The sequence below is a fragment of the Agelaius tricolor genome, unplaced genomic scaffold, assembly GCF_023055355.1.
Source record: "Agelaius tricolor isolate 1412-34295 unplaced genomic scaffold, bAgeTri1.0.p SCAF_10, whole genome shotgun sequence".
Classification (NCBI taxonomy): Eukaryota; Metazoa; Chordata; class Aves; order Passeriformes; family Icteridae; genus Agelaius; species Agelaius tricolor.
Window position 1 is genome coordinate 7,922,009 of NW_027269270.1, and position 16,831 is coordinate 7,938,839.

The 16,831-nt window shown below is 37.5% G+C and overlaps 1 protein-coding gene across 1 annotated transcript in view; it reads right to left on the minus strand.

The window, feature by feature from the left end:
• PGAP1 (post-GPI attachment to proteins inositol deacylase 1) overlaps positions 1-16,831 on the minus strand; it is a 31,202-nt gene that overhangs the window by 11,426 nt on the left and 2,945 nt on the right. Inside the window, 15 exon segments of the mRNA XM_071434552.1 lie at positions 450-501; positions 589-662; positions 937-1,012; positions 1,939-2,016; positions 2,229-2,280; positions 3,817-3,866; positions 5,223-5,306; positions 5,409-5,464; positions 7,179-7,284; positions 8,334-8,400; positions 8,577-8,629; positions 10,202-10,362; positions 11,447-11,618; positions 12,223-12,398; positions 15,012-15,165. Of these exon segments, the coding sequence (XP_071290653.1) occupies positions 450-501; positions 589-662; positions 937-1,012; positions 1,939-2,016; positions 2,229-2,280; positions 3,817-3,866; positions 5,223-5,306; positions 5,409-5,464; positions 7,179-7,284; positions 8,334-8,400; positions 8,577-8,629; positions 10,202-10,362; positions 11,447-11,618; positions 12,223-12,398; positions 15,012-15,165 (1,411 nt within the window).

The following is a 16,831-nucleotide window of genomic DNA, read 5'->3' on the forward strand; positions in this document are numbered from 1 at the left end:
AACAGTTTTGAGAAGAGTTCTGCTTTTCAATATGAAACAAAACCTCAGCCTAATAAATTCATCACTTTCTTTCTTTTGAAACAGGGTCCTTTAGCAACCCATCCCGTCTAAGCTTATGTAGCTCAACATTCAAATTCGAGTCCCGTTATCAGAAAACAAAAATCCTAAGCAAATGTGCTTTTCTCAAGAAACACTTTCAATATAAGGCAGAATCCTGATGGAAATTCAACTTCCCTTTGCTGGGAAGTAAGAAAAACAAACATTAAAAGACTAATTCCTCATTTTTGTTGATCCATCCTTCTTAAAGTGGGAAGTGAGAGATATTAGCAGACACATTTGAACAGACCATAGCAGCATTGCCTAAACTCCATTGCATGAGAAGACTTTAGTCTCTACAAATTTTCAACAATTTTAAAAATAAATTTGTACTTTAGAAGACTTCTATTTACCTTTGAGTGACTGGCAGTGACTGTCTATATAAATTTTGAAAGCTTGATATATCTAGAACACAAAAAAAATAGAATTCACTCACTTTTCTCCAGACAAACAGTGGTAACATTACCTTAAAAACTTAAGTAACATTCTTACTTGGTTGAAGTGCTGGAGCTGTACATTGTAAAGTAGTCCAGTTGAATTTAATAGAATTTTGCTTGAAGAAAACCCTGGAAAGGGTACAATATTTTCACTTATTAGAGAAAATTATCTGAGAACTCACTACATAGTCAGATTATTTCTTTTTAGGAAAATTACATACTTTCATATCTGTAAGTCTAAATCCCCACATTTATTTCTTTGTTACTAACAAAAGCAGTGTTAGCTTTAGTGAAAAACAACTCCCAAAAACCGCCTGACCAGACATTTTTAGGCAAATTTATTATCCAAAGGTTAGTTATATTAGTTTTCCATTTTCTTCCAAAAGCAATATGCTATACTTACCAAATGAAAAAAGATGTGTTACAGAGAGCTGGACTGTTCTGGAATCCTCTTTGAAGAATTCACAGCCCAAAGTATACTGCAATTGAGGATATTAAAACCAGATCTAAACCAAAGCACAAGACTAGAAAGCCTTTGTACTTGCCAAATTACATTTCCCAAGTGATCTCTCCTCTATCTTTGCTTACCCTGAACATTGTGCATTGCTAATTTCACTGCAAGATGCCTCCGTCACAACTATCTGAAGATACACTCAGAGAAGAACATCACACTCACATTAATCCATGATCCAAGAAGTTGTGATAAACTTCTTGGATCATGGATTAATATACCACAGACTCAGAGTCTGTATTTGTGTCACAGAAAGCAATGTCAGCTCTGATTAGACTGGAAATTCCAATTCAGTACTCTGCCATTTCCAGGACTAACTGGAAAGGTCTGCCAGATCCAGATGGGTACACACCAAGCCTCCAAATATCCCTCTTACTGGGATCCTGAGAGCCCTTGATACAAAGATATCCATCTCATTTGTGAGACTCAAGCTGTTAAACTCTGCACAACTCAGGCGACTACATCATTTGTGGTTTAAGAGCTTCTATCTGACCTATGCTTGCCAGAACCCAGGTGGTGCTGCCTCCAGTTATCTGTATTCTCTGCTAACCTGGGTAAGAGAAATGACTCTTCAAAGGTATGAACATTCAGGAAAACAATCAGAGGATTAAGAAGAACAAACAACATTACCATTAGAATCTCCAACAGGAACTCTAAGAACTGATTTGAGAACCATGGCCTTGTACATGTTTCAAGTGCTGTTCATTGCCTTGTTGTTTGCTATTTTATCAAAGTGTTTCTGAGCTTACAGAAGCTACTTTCAAACCACTACACTGTGGGTTCTATGGTTTCTCAAAGTAACTTAGCACATATTAAATATACTTCCTTTTCCTCCTGCCCCCGCAAGTTACAAATACACTAAGCAAGCAATTTCTGAATGTTGTATTTTTTTACCTTATTGCCAACTGCAGGTGGTACCTGAATGACAATGTGGGACAAAGAAGGATAGTCCAGAAGTTTCAGCATTACAACCTTAAAAAGAAAGGAAAAAAGGAAAAGAAAGAAGGAAGTAGTAAAGCCATAACTGAACATACCCCTTAGCTTGCCCCTTGCCAGTTCCCAATTCTCTACCTCCTGTGGAATACAATCTGTCCCAATGCTCTAAACACAACAGCTCCTTCCTCTATGACTTGCAACCACCCCCTGAAGCACCTCTCCCTCCTATAAGTTAGGTCCACACTTACCTTGGTGGTTGGAAGTAACTCAGCTCTCCAGGATAAATCAGCAGCTTCCAGGCTGTAAAAATTCATGCACATTAAAGGATGAGCATATTCATTATGCAGGCCCAGCATTATGGCAGTGGATTAACATACCAGCTTTTCTCTCTCTCTGAATTAACATTTTAAATTGAGAAGAAATTTGGCTGTACTGCTACCCCAGCAATTTATCAAACTGCAGTAATTTCAGATAGTGCAAATCTTATTTGTGCAAAACCAAGCCAAGCAAAGCTCCAACTCTCTCGTACAGAAAACCTGCATCATGTATTAGCCAGGCAGCTCAGACACAAAAAGAAAACTTTTCATGAGCTAAAACTGCACTAGCATTGAATTATTATGCAGTTTTATTAGCATCTGTTAAACATCAAAACCACAGATTTTCCTATGGAAATACCTAAAATAGAGAATATAAATAAAAAATTTTGTTAGCTGGTAAAGAGTTTGTAGCAGTTCTAAAATGTGTTCACACACTGAACTGCAACACATCCATTTGGTCACCAGGTTTTGATTTTTTGAATACCAGAATACTGCTGTTTCTCTAAACAGTGTTCATGACCTCAGGACAGTCCACAGCCAACCCACTATTGTTAGATGAGGATTAAGTAGCAGTCCTGAACTAGTAACTTCATCATTTCATGCTGATCAAAGGTTCAACAAAGGAGTCACAGCCAACTTCTTGGATCAGGAAAAAGCAATTGTGACATTTGGCTATCTGCTGGAGGCAAGACTCTGGCTGTACACCTCAGTGAACCCAGAACAGATAAAAACTTTGCTTGTTCAATTTTGCCTGGAAGCTTTCCCTAATTTGAAGGGTAGATTGAATTTACTTTGAGTCTATTTTACAAATTTAAGCTAAGACAATGTTTTAAATCTATTTTGTAATGACTGTCATAAAAAATAACCACTAAACCACACGCCCTTCTAAATCCTTTTCATATGACAGTAGCAAATTTGAAGTAAGAAAGAAAGAGATGCTTTACTCCACTCTTTTGAAAGCTCTGTGTGACATTTGATGTCTTTGTCACAGGGTTCTAAAGAAACAGAATGACAGAGTGGGTAAAAGGATATTAAAAACCACCTAGTTCCAACAGCTCTGCCATGGACAGGACACTCTCCACTAGAGCAGGTTACTCAGGACCCCATCCAGCCTGGCCTGGAACATCTCCAGGGATGGGACAGCCACAGCCTCTATGGGGGAGCTGCTCCAGTGCCTCACCACCCTCACAGTGATCAACTTCTCCCCAGTATCCAACCTAAACCTGCCCCGTCAGTTTAAAGCCACTACCCCCTGTTCTGCCACCTCATGCCCTTGTGAAAGGTCCCTCTCCAGCTCTTGCTATGAAGGTCAAAACCACAGCTCCCCAAAGAAGAATATCACCTATTTTCAGAAAAGCTATTCTTTCCTGTTTTCCTGGTGATCTAGAAAGCATGAATTATTTACAATAATGATTTTACTTCCCAATCCCTTCCTACCAAGGATAATTTATACAATTTAAATTCAAACACAGCCTCACAAAACCCATTTGAATAAAGAACAGGATTTATTCATACTCACCACATTGATGAATTAGTGTTCATGCAGCCATAAATCCAGCTACTTGTGTCCTGTCAAGTCAATACCATAAAATACTCCATTACCTAGGTGGGATTGCATTTATAAATATATTAAAAATACTGATTACTTCAAACAGTGCAAGGGTTAAAACTGATGATAATTAAAAGACTGATATCAATCTTGCAATTATAATTGCAAGGACAAATAGGTGAAGCTTTAGAGTGACTGGTGGGGGTTTCTAGGAACCATTTTAAATAACTTCAATTTGCTCCCCTTTGTATGAATAAATACAAAGTTAAGCAAACAAGCTTTCATAAATTCTCTTTTAAAAATATCCATCTTACATATCATGTTTAATCTCTTCTAATTAAAAGGAACATCTCAAGGTACTATTCTAAGCAGTAGAGGAATACTTTAGATATTTAATGTTCTACTGCTCCATCCCTTGAGAATTTAAGTGTTCTGAAGCAACAGCACTATGATGCAGCTCTCAGACATTTGTTTTGTACCTCCCTCCTCCTCTCAAGCTGTCCTGGGCCTGTGTTTCAGACATCATAACAAGGGAAAAGTTACCCTATCAAAGCACAGCTAAGGTCACAACATACATGCACACACTGAAGGTGCCACTGAGAAAGTTACAAAAGCACCAAGCACAGGCAACTGCTGTTCAGAGTGGTGGTATGAATGCCATCTTTGCAAGGGGAGGAGTGGCAACAGGGACAGGCAGGATGAAACAGGAAAGCACCTCAATTTTCTTGCCACTAATGTAAAATACGTGATTCTGAAAAGTGTATTTATCCATCTTCAGTTTGCCAAGAGATTAAATTCATTCTTGTATAAAAAACTAAAAAAAAAAAAAATTTGGCTGAATGTATGTGTCTCAAGTTAAAAATACAAGAAATGCACATTATGGTGTTTCCTCTTCATAGGAGACAACTGAGATGGTGCTGTCTCTTCATCTGTCTTCCATTCACTTTCTTTGCTTAGTGAAAGATCTCTGCAGCATTTCAGGCTCACTTAAATTTTATTATGGGAAAGCAAACCTATAAACAGCTTTCCCAAATTAGAAGTATGGCAAAAACATAGCAGCACTAAAAACAACTTCTTCCTTCAAAACCATCAATACAGAACTGCACTAAATTAAAGGACATGGTAATCTAGAGCTAAGCAGAAGAGTTGGAAACAAAACATCTGAGGCTCAGGTGGCATTGAAGGTTTCAGATCTTGAATACTAAGTGGGACATGCTAAAACAGGTAGTACCTCTACATGCATTAGGCTGTGACTGTAAATGGATGACAGCAATTTCAACAGCTGCCCACTAACTGTCTAAAAGACCACAGCAAATGGAAATTAAAAATTGCATCTTTATAAACAAATGCCAGACATTAAAGAAGTATTTTCTCACCAACATACTATTTTCACAGTAAACATGACTGTATGATTTTCTGTGGCTTGCAAGAGGAAATGAGAAATATTTTCCATCAGAATCCTAAAAAAAAAAAGCTCATTATTAAAACAAAAAACCACAACCCTCCCAACAAAACAACCGAAACAAAAACATAGACACACAATGGGGAAATATATTACTTACATTGTAAACTGAGTAAGTCCATTTTGAGGCTTTGACTGTAATCCAATTGAAAGCTCCTAAAAATAAATATTTCAGTATGCTGCACTGCAGGAACAATTATCCTTACATCCAAAACCTTGTATTTTACTGATCACAGGTCTCATCTCCTATCTATACATGGATATAAATCTTATGTGCTTTAATCAACACTGAGGATTGCTACTGCTTACAATTACATGCAACACTTATCATCAATTACACAGGAAACAATAAAGCCCTGGGATCCTGTTAGTAAATACTAATGGCAAAATAAAAACCCCATGGATCTTGAAACAAAATAAAGATAACAAAACAAATAAACCAAATTATATTCATGTAATTATAGGGTGAGTGATTAATGATGAGGCAACATTAGGAACAGCCTCAATCTTTGTTCCTGTCAGCCTTTTAGAAAGCTTATACAGAAACTTGTGCAGAAGAACATCAGCAAAATGAGTAACACACAAAAAAACAGGAGCAGTTTGAAAATATGGCTAGGGAAAAGAATAAGACAATAATGAAGAGATCAGAGTACAAACAATGCCAATTGTCATGCAAAGAGGTTGTATCTTTCTTCCATTTAAGGAGAGTAACAACTTCATGATAGAAATTCAGCTAAATGTCAAGAGGTCACCACGAATAGGAAGACAGAAACATGAAATCCAATTTAAATCAATTTTTCTTATTGTTAAAACTGACCCAAAAAAAGGCAACCCTCCCAAAATATCAGTTTCACAACCTCTCTGGGCACCTGTTCTAGTGTTTGACCACCTTCCTGGTGAAATATTTTTTCCTAATACCTAATTAGAATGTCTTTTGTTGCAACATGATTTCTACTGCCAATTGAGCCATCATTGTAAACCTTTGATAAAAATCTAACTTCATCTTCTCTCCAATTCTTCATTAGGAAGTTGAAAACAGCAACATGACCCCTCCTCAGCATTTTCTTCACAGTGAAAATCCTCAGTTCACTCAGCCTCCTTCCCCCATTTCCTATGCCTCAGGAACTGCCCATTTTGGTGGTCCTTTGCTCCACACTCATTTCAGAGATGCCAATGTACAAATGCTTTCATGTGAGAGGGTGCCCAAAAGTGGACACCAAAGTTCAAGCCACACAGTACTTCTACAATGTCTTACACTGAGAACATTCCTGAAATAAAATGGTTTGTGAAAAATGCTTCAGCTCAGTTCAGCAAAATAAAGCTTTGCTCTACATTAGTTGTGTTTAGTCCTTAAGACTCCATGCAGTCAAAATCTCTCACTTTTAACTCTGCATCCTTAGGAAGGAACTTTACAAGGAAACCCTTGGTGAATGGTTCATTTCACCCTGCCATGTCATGGGAAAAAGTGATTGATAGAGCAGGTCTGAATATTCAGGATTTCCATGAGCAGCACAAAACCCCCTTAATGGCTTTGCAACACCCCTCCAATTCCTCTTGCAACCATTGTAGATAAGACTGCCCTTCTGACATCCAGCAATTCCCAGCTTCTGAGATTTTTTTACTGGACAACCTGGTGTAAATATGAGTCATCAGAATCTGAGCTACATAAGTGACAGATTTTTGCACCTATCCCTGTTAATCAATTTAATACCAAAACCAAATAAAAGCAGATTGCTTGGGCCTATAACCTGCATATTGTTTTAGTTTGCCTGAAGGAGGACAAAGGGTATTCTGAAACCTTATTATGAGGAGATTAACCATTAACAAAGCCACATCACTGAATCCCATTCAAAAGAAAATTGCTGCTCACCTGTGAGGTGTGTAAAAGCTTCAGGATTTTCCTCATACATCTTTGCAGGGTGTCTCACAAAGTGGTGATTCAGTACAGACATTCTTTTCTTTGGATCCTCAGTTATCTAAAACAAGAGCACATTACCAAGTCTTTACTAATGTGTATGATTTAAGATCACCTCATGATCACAGCCAGCAACACAGTTTTGTGGGGGGAAGGCAGGAGAGATTGTTAGAAGTCATTGAGCCCCTTCTGTTCTGAATTCAATACTCTGATGTGCCATCAACAGTCAATCACTACAGAAAATCTACAATTTATAAAGCACAGCCAAAACTTTCAGGAGTTTTACATTCTCACCTACTCATAACCCAGGAAACCATCCCATTAAACTTTCTTTATAAACACACACATTCTTCCTGAAATGACACTTAGGCCAGAGCTTAAGAAAAATTCTCACATTTAAGCTAATCTGAGTTCTCATATCCAGCTGTATAGCCACACTGCGATTCACTTTTGTTTGGATTTTGGCTGGGATTTTTGGTTTTTTGATTGGTTTGGTTTTGCTTTTTCCAAATAAGCCTTCCAGGCCTAATTTTTATCTATTCCACTTTCCAAAACGATGGCCACTACAACTGATTTCTGAAAAGTTTTACCCTCTAACACAGTCAGTGCTGCAGAACAATTGTACTGTTCTTTTTGTCTCTCTAAATCACACAATAAAATAAGTACACATGAAAAACTAGAGAAATCTGTCCCAAGCAGCCTCAGAAGGGACATCTAAAATCCTTCCTCTTCTGTGTCTTGGGCTCTGCTCTTATGTACACATTGAGAGGTCAAATTCACAGCTACAGATCCAACAAAATTTGTTTATCCTGGTGCAAGGTCGACTGAACCTGCTGCTTTGTGGAAGAAATGTGTTCAGCCCACAGCTCAGGTATAAAGCATCAAGCAGTCAATAATGGAAACTGAGCTAACACCTTATTTCTGACTCTTTGGACAAACAACACAAAGGGATTTCTCAGTTACTGGTACAAGATGGAAACTTCTCAGCGTGACTTAGAATAATCAAGAAAGAGTTTTCTGTAAAATAGGGAGATATCTCTCCTGATTAAACATTCTGGGATGGAAGAAGAAAGTGTGATGGGTAAATATACAGAGATCACATATACAGACCTGCCTTGTGTTTTCATCTATGAGATCAAAAAAAGCTCTAATGGTAGCCAGGATCAATTCTTTGCACCTAAAAGACAGAATAAGCAAAATTAAATCTAGAAAGGCAAGATCCAGGGTGATAAAATTGGTCAGAAGAGACTACACCATAATATAAAAGTGAAGTTAAATTATGGTAGAAAGTGCTAACAGTGGAGAAGAGAGCTATGCACAGTCAGTCAATTAACCTTTGTTCCATTCTCTTACCACACTATGGAGAGATGGTCAGTTGAGGCCCAGGCTCTAGGCACAGCTGAGCTCTGTTCAGGTGAAGAAAAATGTTAAGCTTTTGTTAGTACTCAACATTCTAAAATTATATGGAAAACTTTCCCCTCCTTATTTAAACATATTTGCACAATCATTAAAAAGAACAGCCTTCATCTTAAGAGTTTCAGGGCTTGGGGTGCAACAGAATGACTTCTTCAGTCACTTCAGTCACCCATCTTGCAAGCACTGCAGCACGTGCAAGATGGAAACGATAAAACAAAATTACCAAACTATCAATGTTAGATAGCAGAGACTAGGGGTAAAAGGGCAGAAAATGGAGAGGAGGAAACTTACCAAAAATTTCTTCAAAGACTGCTTCTATGACTAATCTTACTATTTTAATAAGTGATCCTGGCACATGAGAATAGCAGCATGCCAATGAAAGCTGTTCTTGAGAAACCAAGGGCATCCTCAACAGCAAGAACCATCAGAACACCACAAAGAAAGTCTGGGCAGTCTGAAGCTATTACTTGCTTTCAATGGATTTCATGTTAGGGACTAACACAATCAAAAAAGCCTCCCACAAATGGAGGTCATCAACCTATTGCTCAACATGAATCAAATAAACTATGAACTATTAATTCATTGGGAAGAAAAAAACCAAACTGAACAAAAGCAACCAAAACACAACCTCCAAAACAAACCAAACAAAAACCAGAAAGAACTGGTACCACTACACAGGAAATCTCAAAATTCTGGTCACCAACACTCAAGAGAAATGAAAGTAGAGCAGATGCAGAGAAGGGTTACTAGGACAAAGGGAATGCAGAGTTAATCCTCTTAGCCTAGCAGGAGCTGAGCTGAGCCTATTTATAGACAGCCTTCTGTACAACACACAGGGAGGTAAACACCAAGGGAATGACAGCTATTTCAAATAGCATTTTAAGAAGATGTCAGAAAAAAGGCATTAAAAAACTGGCTTCTGCAGTAAATGGAAGTTGGAAATTACAAGTTTTCCACCTCCTTGTGAGTGTTTTCCAGTTTCTCCACTGTCCATGTAGGGAGCAAGTCAATGGAGAGAGGATGGAACAGCAAACCTAAATACTTCCTGATGACCCTCGATAAATTTTGAAAGGACAGATGCCTCAAAAAGCAGAAAATTTGACTTGATGATCCTCTGCATCCTTCCTATTCCTAAATTCTTTGAAAAACAACAAATACAAACAAAACCAAGGTGCTATGCCAGAGCTCTCTTTTATAACAGAAAACTCTACTTCTATACTACACCTTCACCTTTCTCCATATACACATCTCTCTCAAAAACACGGGGAAATATAACCTGGGTTCTGGAACTGAAGAAGTGCAAGCAGGTGGTAAGAAGAAACAGTACCAAGTGATAGATGGTTCCAATCAGTGCCACACATACTCCTCCAGTGGAGGCTCATTTAGACTACATCAACTATTTTTGATTTTATAAGCATACAGTATCCATCTAGTGTTTGAACATGCAGTATTTTCATATTTATTGACACTATGCTGCCCATACAGACACTGATACATGCATTACATTAATAACTAGCTAACACAGTTCCATGCAAAACCAAAGAAACAGTTTGCTTTTTTACCACAACAGATAAGGCACTGTCATGTTGACTCAATCTTGGTAGAAAAGCCAGTCCTGAACGAACTTGGTAATCTCTGAATCCTCCCGCCACAGAAAGGGTAGTTAAATTTCTTAAATCTTGGGCCTTTAGAATCCAATGATTGTTTACAGCTGTATAAAAATCTATAAAATATATTAAAATCAATCACCATTTTCCCATAAGCCTATTTGATATACAAAAAAAAAAGCTATATAAACATTAACTAAAAGTTTCCGTAAGCCCCCTGGGAGACATTTGAGCTCTGATTATCACTTTTGATTCATGTAAGGGAGGAAAATTATTATTTTAACCCAAAGAGGTAGCAGTTAGGAAAGACAGATACATTTTCTTTATCAGCTGAGCACATATATTGTTAGAGTAGCAATCCATAGGTTTATTTGAAGGACAGACAGAGATTTACTTGAAGTCCAGAAACAGTCAGTAAGGAAGAAACATTGCACTGAAACCAATTGTAGGATGGAGAATTAATACAAGCACAATAAATCAAATCCGGCAGCTAAAGATAATTCATTCCTCTTGGGTGTCACAGAGAACAATGAAAATTAATGTCTGTTCCCTTTCCTTCACCAGTTCCCTCAGTATCTCCATGTAGCAGCCCAAATACCACAAAACACATATTTAATCAGTATAGTTTAATCAACTCTAGCTTTTCAGAAGTGTATAGCACATGTGTAATGATTATGCTTCATTTCTTTGCCACACTTATTTAGGTGAGGGAAAACATGCTCTTTTTTGTAAATATTTAAAATACCTAATTACATCTATATTTATATTCTCACTTCTACAACCTTTGGGTATGAAAATCATTAAATTTATCACCTTTTACAGAACTAACACTATCTCATTCAATAAAGATAAAAGTCATTACAGAGGTCAAGTTTCAAAAGAGGAGAAAAAAAAAGAAAGCAAATACGTCATTCACTGGAAAGCTTACAAATTTAGTAACATGCCCTGCAACTTATTAAATTACAAATTATTGAGAGCTCCAGGCCTCACACAGAAACTCAAGTCCACATAATCCATTCTATGTGACACTTGACTTTCTCTGAGTATCCTGGCACCCTCTACTACCTGAGTAACAAAGGAACAGATTCATTACAGTAAACAAAGCAGCACATTTTGCTGTTGATTTGCAAGAATCTCCCCACCAAAGCTTGAGAAGATCAATAAATAAATACCATGTGGTTAGACAAATGCAATACTCACCAGTAAGATATTTGTCTAAAGGCATTACAGGTGCAACGTGAGGTGTGGCTTGTGTAATGAGCAGGTTTATAAGTTCAGGCTTAAAATTCTTCAGAGTGAGCAATGCTCTTGCAACAAGACCACCCATGGAATGCCCAACTATTGCCACACTGCTCGGTGCAAATTCCTGATCCTTCAGCAAAGAGCAATCAGACACATCAGAAACAGATCTGACATTGAACTGTTCTTATCAGCTGTAGATCCCCCCCACCTTCAATTAACTCATGGTCTTCAAGGACAACATGAATTAGCATCAACTTAACAAGCTTACAAATTCAATAAAAATGTACTCCCTATCTCATGAAAATGTGCTTAGTATGAATTATCCAGCTCAAAAGGAAATACTGTGTAGCCTGTGTAAGCTTAGCAAACTTAAGCTGATTTCAGTTTCTGAAGTTTTTAGGAACAGAGGACATCAAAGAAATTTGCCAGAGAAAACTTGATGTAAGGCAATGATATATGAATATTTTAGTAAACTACAAATATTTACATCTCTACTAGAAAAAGACATCCATTGTGCACAGAAGAATTTATTTAGAAACACAACACAGAACCTCCTTAAAGCTCTGGGAGTGTCAAAAGTACTAAAAATCCGTTAAAGAAAAGTAATTCTCTGTTGCATCATTATCACCTTCAAAAAGTCTCCCTCCCCTACTCCTCAGTTTTGCAGCAGGAAAGGCAGCCCAGAATTCCATTCCCAAAGGGAAGTGCATTACTCAGCACGTGGCACTACTGACCTTGTACAACTTAAGGATTACTTTGATGCACTCATGCACAAACTTGGTCTGTCGTTGCAGGCTACCACCATACAATGCAACCAACTCCTCATTAAAGTTGACACTGAAGAAATTAAAATGATACTTGAAGTCAACATCTTCTGCTTTTCTAAGTGCAATGGAGCCAAGAGAACGTACTAGAAAAAGAAACCACATCAATTAGAACAGTCCAGCAGTCACTGCTTAGCATCACTTTAGCAGAAAAACACACAAATACATAATCAATTAAGAAACAAATACATTAAATCCATTGTTCACCTCAAGTCATTTATAAAAGACATTCTAAACCAAACAATTTCTTTTCAGCTTACTCCTGACAACAGAGGTATTTTATGTCAGGAACAAATTTATACAAGCATCATGTTCCTCCACCTTAGGGCTGCATTTCTCATCTCATTTGCACCTTCTTAGTGCCACCAGGAGAAGAAGGCATCCTTGATTCCAACTGTAGAGGCAGTCCTACTGCTAGGATTTCCTAAAACCCCTTTGAAGGCCATCATCTAAGAAAACATTCCCAAATACCACTAAGATAAGTACGGGGGATTGCAAAACCAAACCCTAAAGGACACTTGTCCACCTAAAACCTCGAGTGAGAAAATGTTCACTTTACAAGGTCTTGCTTCTGACCTGGTCTTCCCTGTCTAACCCTGGCTACTGTTCAATTCAGCCTTTTGTGTGCAGAATTGTCCCAGGTTTCCATGGAGACAATGCAGGATGGGAACAATAACATCTGCAAATAAGAAGGCATGGCAGCAGAAGCAGAAAATGAAAGAGAAAGTCCCAAAAGTGCCTACATAAAATAACAAATGATGGTCATAAAGGTCTGCCCAAATCCAGCCCAGAGGAGCAAGATTCTCCTGGAGTACAGGTTGAGAGAACAGCAGAACCCTCCTTCTCAGATTGTCTTTTACTCAAAGTCTGAATTTTGTACATTTTACAAATTTCATTTTAGTGCCCATGAATGATGATGAATTAATATTTCAAAAATGCCTGGAACCACATCAAAAACTCCTGAGGGTGGGTTGTGAGTGAGTCTCTTCTTTCAAGTCAAAGGACAAGAGGAAATGGCCTCAAGTTGCACCAGGTGACATTTATATTGGATCTTAGGAAATGTTTCTTCCCAAAAAGGGTGGTCAGACATTGCTGCCCAAGGTAGAGGTGGAGTTGCCATCCCTGGAGACATTCAAAACCTGTGCAGATGTGGCACTCAGGGACATGGCTTAGAGGTGGGCTTGGCTGGATTAATGCTGGCATTCCATGATGTGAAAGGTCCTTTCCAACCTAAATGGTTCTATGAAGATAACAAGGCCAGCAAAGGCAGCAGCAGCACTTGTCTTCATTGTTCAGCAAATATGAATATATTTTAACAACTAAGAAAATTACAATAGCAACACCTTCTCTGCTCATCTAGGCATCAGAATAAAACTGTTATTTCACAATGAATTCTGAACAAAGTAAGAATTAATATGAATTAATTTTAACAAAAGTTTTCCAAAATGCACAGATGACGTATTGCCAGTCTCTCTAAATCCATTCCAAAAAGAACATTACTAAAATATTTATTGTTCCTATAGCATGTAGTACTTCTACTCACCTAGTAAGTTTGTTTTTCAGATATTTCCTTTTAATTCCTAAAATGCCCTGAGAGTACCATTCTATTTCCTGCATAGTGATATACTGCCGTGTGTTTAGAGACAGCATTAATTCACAGATTTGCAATATTTGATGCACAATCACAAAAGTCCATATGGCACCTCTCATAATCATCATGTTTATAATCTTCTTTGGATGCTATTGTGCCTGGAAGTCTCTATGGGTTTTCTAAAAATACTAATTGGTAAAATATTTTACACTGTTATAAGCTAAGCAAGTATGTTCTCAAAAAACCCAGCTCTCTAAAGGTTCTCTGAAATCAGGTAATTTAATCATCAAGTTTAGTGCTAATATAAGGAAGAATTATCACAGTAAGAAATCAAGGCTCAGACTATGCTGGTTTTCCCCCCCACACACATCCATTTTCTATCATGAGAGTGTTATTTACTGTTTCAAAGCACATTTTAGGGAACAAAAATAACAGTCTGACAAACCCAGACTGGAAGGAATAGCAGGTACCAGAGCAAACATTGAAACACGAAACTTCATGTACAATTAGCTTTGGTATTCAGAAGAATAAAAATGCTTTAAAATGATTACTGCTTTTCATTTGGAGTCTAGAAATGTAAGAGGGTAAACAAAAGAGGCTGTGTGTAAAGTGGGAAGCCAATGTTAAGGAAAAAACACCACTATATAAAGATGTAGGGAATAATGAAACAAGAGGGCAAGCTTAGATGAATTTCTATAGCATGTAATTCCTTTACATCACAGACAACAGATGGTTCAGTTTCTCTGAATCCAATTCAGGTCATGTTTTATTTGGCACTAACTGCACTAAACATTCAAATCAAAACCAACTAGATGTTTGCAATCAAAAGTACAGCAAGGGTGCAGTGCTGTCAGAACATAAACTGCATAAACTGCATAAACTGTACTGTTTCTGGCTTTCAAAAGCCTTGCTGCTCCAGAGAAATATTACAGCTTAACCATTCAACTGATTTCAAACAAAAATCATGTATCTTGATTCTTCGGAATTAAACAGACTAATATGATCAACCATTATGACTCTGTCTGGTATTATTTCAAATACAAAACTACCAAATGCACAAATCTGAGAGCTTTTTTGTAACAAAGCTATAACTCAGCTAAAAACTTACCTTGTTTGTAACTGCCAGCATTCCCAGGCAGAAAGAGAACTGGAATTCCTGTCAATAGGAGATTTTTGTTTTCTTCAGCATAGTTGCCTTCCCCATAGAGATACAGCTCATATGCTGGGTATCGTCTGGCTGTTTTCTTGGGTAATTTTATTTTCTATTGCAAAAGTTAAAAAGAAAACAAAGACCTTGTTTATAGAGTTACAAACAGGAAAATACAGTGGCTGTTCAGCCATTTAAATGATCTGGCATATGTGATTTTATTTTTATGGCAGAAGAAATCAGCCATAAAAATATTCTTTACAGTCTAAAGAATACAGAATGAAAAACTGGGTTTGGCTTTAAAAAAAAAAACTAATTAAAAATGGAATATCAAACAAACTGTTTAAATAAATGTTACTGGACATAATGAATGGGCAGTTAGTTACTCTAAGTAGTGATTACCTTCAACTAGCTTTGAAACAAACTACAAATGAATGCAATTATGTATCTATCAAAGCTGCACATTCCCAAAGTAAATCCAGCCCTATAATACAGGTGGGGGAAAGGAAAAGAAAGGTATGTCAAAATCCAACCAATTCTCCCAAGTGAGGAGAAGCTGAGAGCAGAAACTGGGGCACAAGAGTGATGCTAACTATTCCTGCCACACTGGAATGGCTCTGGAACCCTTCCCAAGGCCATGGATCCCAGCACAGGGATCCGACAGCCAGACCTGGAGAGCAGCGGGATGTGGGTGACTGTCAGGTACCACCTGCTAGCTCTGGGTGCACTGCAGCTCTTGTGGGAATTCTCTCAGCTGGTTTTACAGAGATGTCACCTGCAGTGGAGTTTAAACAACAGCAGTTACCACCACAACACAGCTCAGCAGGAAAAACAAACCCCTGGTCCTCTGAGGCTTTTTCTGTTTCCTTCCCAGAGCTGGGTTTGTGGTCTGACAAAGTGCCTGGCTCTGGAACAGCTCGAGGTCTAACATCCATGCCAGCTGTCACTCAACAACAACAAGGAACCCCCTAACCTAGCACACATCTGATTCACAGGATTAGGATCCCCAAAGAGAAAAGAACAAAATCTCTTTGATCCCAAGGGCTAGGTGAGGATTAATCTCACACCACTAAGTCAATCTCTCAGAGTCATATGGCACTGTCTTAATTAAATGTGTTCTTGTTTACTACTATCTTGATTTAGCACCTGCATAGAGGCTGGTTGGTTTATAATTCTGAATTTCTAAGATACAGATTTTTAAAATTTTCATGAATGCAAATACACTCATTCCAATGTTTGATTATTTATGTTACAATTATGTAACAATTGAGATAAAAATAAGATAATACAAAGATACATGTATTAACATGTAATTTCTATTTTAAGGAAACACTTCTACAGAACAAGGTCAAGACTAAACTCAGTTTTGTATCAGAAATCTCCTGTAAAGTCTCTCTTAATTGCTTCCCTGAAATAGAAGCATCTTTAATTCAAATCATTTATTGTTTTCTCTCAGCTGCATCTACCATAAAGGTGATTTAGCTTTAATTCTGTGCCCCCACACTCCTTCCCTTCCCCTGTTCTTCTCCGTCTCTGCTCAGCTAATGACTATTTTCTTCTCCCCTTGGCCTTCAAAATTTTTGGTTTATTGGTTATTTGCAAACTATTTAAATGATGTTTTTTATTTATATATATATATATATATATATTTATATATATATAAAATCTCTGTTCTATGAGATGTATCTATGTGTGTGTATTGTTTACAGTTTTTTAATTATCTTGATTCATTAACACAGTGTGAGACTGTGAGTTAAATTCTTTCACTGAGAAGAAGAAAA